Below are 3,988 nucleotides of genomic sequence, written 5' to 3'. Positions count from 1 at the left end.
CCTCACTTATCTCTTCCGACTCAATACACAGTCTCCCACTATTGTCCTTAATCGGACCTACCCTCGTTCTCGTCATTCTCATGTTTCTCACATACGCATAAAATGCCTTTGGGTTATCCTTGATCCTATCTGCCAAAGATTTTTCATGCCCTCTCTTAGCTCTCCTAATCCCTTTCTTCAGGTCTCTTCTGGTTATCCTGTATCTCTCCACTGCTCTGTCTGAACCCTGTTTCCTCAACTTTATGTAAGCCTCCTTCTTCCTCTTTACAAGACATTCAACCTCCCTCGTCAACCAAGGTTCCCTCACACGACCATTTCTTTCCTGCCTGACGACATCCTTCCCTGACAGCCTATGCTCCCAACTTATGCTCCTCAGATCCTGTCTTACAGCATCGTAATTACCCTTCCCCCAATTGTAAAACCTACCCATTGCACGCACCTATTTCTCTCCATAACCAAGGTAAAGTCACAGAATTGTGATCACCACCACCAAAATGTTCACCCACTAACAAGCCCATCACTTGTCCCGGTTCATTACTGAGTACCAAATCCAATATGGCCTCCCCTCTGATCGGACAATCTACGTACTGAGTTATTACTTGGCCTGATCCCTGAAACCATTGTCCAAAATCACATCCCAAAATATGGTGGAAGCTTCAACTGAGGTGTTTAAGATGGCTTTCTATTTTTTTTGAATAGTGGTAGGATTTGGGACAAAAAAAACACATTGGCATTAGCTAACAGAACCAGTGCAGTTATGATGGTCAAATGGCCTCCTGCATGCTAATAAGTCATACTGGAGTTGAAATTCAAAGTTTGGAGTTGAAATGTTAACTGATTTAATGTATTTATTGTCAAGTGTTTTTTGTCACAATACAGTGAAAAGTGTTGTATAGTGTCACCACTTCTGGCACCGTGTTAAGACAAAAATAAGCCAAAACATACAACATAAAAGCAGAAAAAAGAAATAAAATATACAGCTTTACAGTCCTCAAGTGCTCTGCCAAGGGCCTGGTGGCCAGGCACAAGTCCCCCTCGCTGTGCTGCCACTAGATCACTAGTTGCTACTCAGGCACCATCTCACCTCCAACGATGCATTCACCATTACAAATCCTCACTGGACTTTGCCAATGCAGGTGCTACTGCGTAACGTACCGGCCCAAACTCTACGCTGCCGTGAGCCCACTTTGGGCGTATCTCAAATGATGCGGCCGCTTTCAATGCTGCACACACCCATACTGGACTCAAAGGCACTTCCATGAATCTGCACTGGAAACAGGCGCTGCCAGGAACCCAAACTTGCCTCTGCTGCAGCAGCAATGAGTCCGCTCAGCTTATCTCTGCAGACATTGCCAGGTTTACTGTGTTGCTCCATGAGTTTGTTTCAGATTTCTAATATCTGCACTATTTTAACTTTTGAGCAGAAAACCTCTTCTGCACGTGCTCCACTGCCATCCAATTGTTACTAAAGAACTGGACACAACATTCTGGCTGAGATCTAACTAGTGTCTTACCAACAAGTTAGTCAGAGACATCTACGCAGAAGATGGCCTTTCAGCCCATTGAGTCTATACTGGTCAACATTAGCCACTTAACTATTCTAATGAAGGGCTTTTGCCCGAAACGTCGATTTCTAAGCTCCTCGGATGCTGCCTGAATTGCTGTGCTCTGCCAGCACCACTGATCCAGAATCTGGTTTCCAGCATCTGCAGTCATTGTTTTTACCTAACTATTCTAATCCTATTTTCCAGCACATGGCCCATAGCCTTGTGTGCCTTGCAGGTGGACATTTCTTAAATGTTATCAGGGTTTCTCCCTTAGGGTTCTAGACTCCCACTACCCTGAGTGAAGAAGGGCTTCTCCATCTCCTTTAGTTTAACTCTATTCCCTGGTTCATTGATCTCTCCCAAGTTTCTCCTGTTTCTGGTGCTCATAACTACAAATCTCAGCCATGTTCCCCCTTATTTCCAAGTTGCAACCAGTTCGAGGCCCATTTGTTGGAGGAGCTCCTGGGGGGGGGGGAAGGGGAGCGCATAAATGACTGACGTATGGGCACTAGTTCTGATGACGCTCATGACAGAGGTGGGCAGAATCAACCGAAATGGAGAGTAAAGCTCGCAGCTTCTGATGACGCTTTCGAAGCGGCAAGGCTCGTGCTGTTTGGGCGGGAGCACAGGCTGCCAAATATGATGACGTACGAACGCAGGCTCCCATGACGTGGGTCACGAGCGGAGGTATAGTGCACCAAGTGTGATGACGTTTGAGCGTAGGTTCTGATAACGTGAACGAGGGAAGTCGGGGGCCGTTGGCGGTTGGACAGCGTAATGGCGGCGGCCCCGGACCCGGACCCGGGCCAGGGCGGGGACGACGGCGATGGCGAGGCCGATGTGTTCGAATCGAGGACCCATTGCCTGGAGCTGTCGCGGCGCCAGAACGAGCAGAGGAAGCGCGGCCTGTTCTGTGACCTGACCCTGTCAGTGGGAGGCCGTGAGTTCCGCGCCCACCGCTCGGTGCTGGCCGCCGCCACCGAGTACTTCGAGCCGCTGCTCGGCGGCAACTTCGAGGAGTCCCGCTCCGAGCGGGTGGAGATGCGCAAATGGAGTACGGAGCCCGGGCCTGACCCCGACACCGTGGAAGCCGTCCTCCAGTTCATGTACACGGGCTCCATCCGTGTCTGCACCGGCACTGTCCATGAGGTCCTGGAGCTGGCCGACAGGTGAGGGCGGAGCTACACTCCCATTGGCCCGGAGGCGTAGTGATCCACTTCCACAAGGGGCGGAGTGATCAATTCCCATTGGTTCGGGGGGCGGAATGATCCACTCACATTGGCCAGGGGCGGGGAGAGGGTGTGGCGATTGCAAAGTGATTGATTCCTATTGGCCCGGGTGATGCGATCTACTTCAGTGGGTTTGGGGTGGACTGATGCACCCCATTGACACTCAGAGTGGATTGATCCACTCCCATTGGTCTGGAGCATGAGGACAGATCCACTCTCATGCGGGGGTGGGGGGGCGCAGTGGAGTGATCCACTCCCTTAGGCTGGGACAATGTGATCCTTTTGGTGGGGGAACGATCCACTTCCATTGGCCTGGGTTGGAGTGAACTACTGCCTTTGGCCTGTGGTGGGGGAATGAGGAATGATCCGCCCCCATTTTACCTCCGATGTGAGGAAGAGGAGTGGGACGGGGGAAGAGGATCAATACACCCCAGTTCGGCCCAGGGTGAGGGGAGAGGAGCGATTGGGGGAGTGTGGCGAACCACCCCGTTGGCCCGGGGTGGGAGGAGAGTGGCGATCCATTCTGTTGACCCGGGATGGGGGGAAGTGATCCACTCCCATTGGGGAGGGTGGAATGATCCACTCCCATTGGCCCAGGGGAAGACCGATCCAATCCATTGGCATTGGGGTTAGGTGCCTTGCTACCATTGGCCCAAGGCATTATGGTGATTGTTTCATTTGGGGGATGGTGTTGGTGGGGTTTGATTTTCTCCCACTGGCCGAAGAAGTGATGAATCCACTTCCCTTTGGCTAAGGAGGGTAATACACAATCAGAGAAGGAAAAATCGGATGTAATGGTGTTACAGTTAAATAAAGGTAACTATGAGGGCATGAGAGAGGAACTGACGAAAATCGACTGGAAGCAGAGCCTAGCAGGGAAGACAGTAAAGCAAAAATGGCGGGAGTTTGTGGGTAAAATTGAGGACACTGTACAGAGGTTCATCCCCAAGAAGAGAAAGATTATCCGGGGAGGGCCTAGACAGCCATGGCTGACAAAGGAAGTCAGGAAATCTATCAAAGAAAAAGAGAGAGCCTATAAAGTGGCCAAGAGCACTGGGAAATCAGAAGATTGGGAAGGCTACAAAACCAAACAGAGGATAACAAAGAGAGAAATAAGGAAGGAGAGGATCAAATATGAAGGTAGGCTAGCCAGTAATATTAGAAATGATAGTAAAAGTTTCTTTCAAAACATAAGAAACAAACGACAGGCAA

At 50.3% G+C, this 3,988-nt stretch overlaps 1 protein-coding gene across 7 annotated transcripts in view; it reads left to right on the top strand.

The window, feature by feature from the left end:
* The first annotated feature begins 2,159 nt into the window (after window positions 1–2,159).
* Window positions 2,160–3,988, top strand: part of klhl11 (kelch-like family member 11) — a 20,849-nt gene continuing 19,020 nt past the window's right edge. For all 7 annotated transcript variants that reach the window (XR_006309159.1, XR_006309158.1, XR_006309160.1 and 4 more), the window contains exon 1: window positions 2,160–2,716. Coding sequence is in view for 4 of the 7 variants with exons in the window: in XM_043674731.1 (XP_043530666.1) it covers window positions 2,325–2,716 (392 nt within the window). In the remaining 3 variants the exon portion in view is untranslated. The remainder of the gene's footprint in view (window positions 2,717–3,988) is intronic.

The sequence above is a fragment of the Chiloscyllium plagiosum genome, chromosome 33 (assembly GCF_004010195.1).
Source record: "Chiloscyllium plagiosum isolate BGI_BamShark_2017 chromosome 33, ASM401019v2, whole genome shotgun sequence".
Lineage (NCBI taxonomy): Eukaryota > Metazoa > Chordata > Chondrichthyes > Orectolobiformes > Hemiscylliidae > Chiloscyllium > Chiloscyllium plagiosum.
The sequence above is the reverse complement of the archived record's forward strand: the minus strand, read 5'-3'. Positions and strand labels throughout refer to the sequence as shown.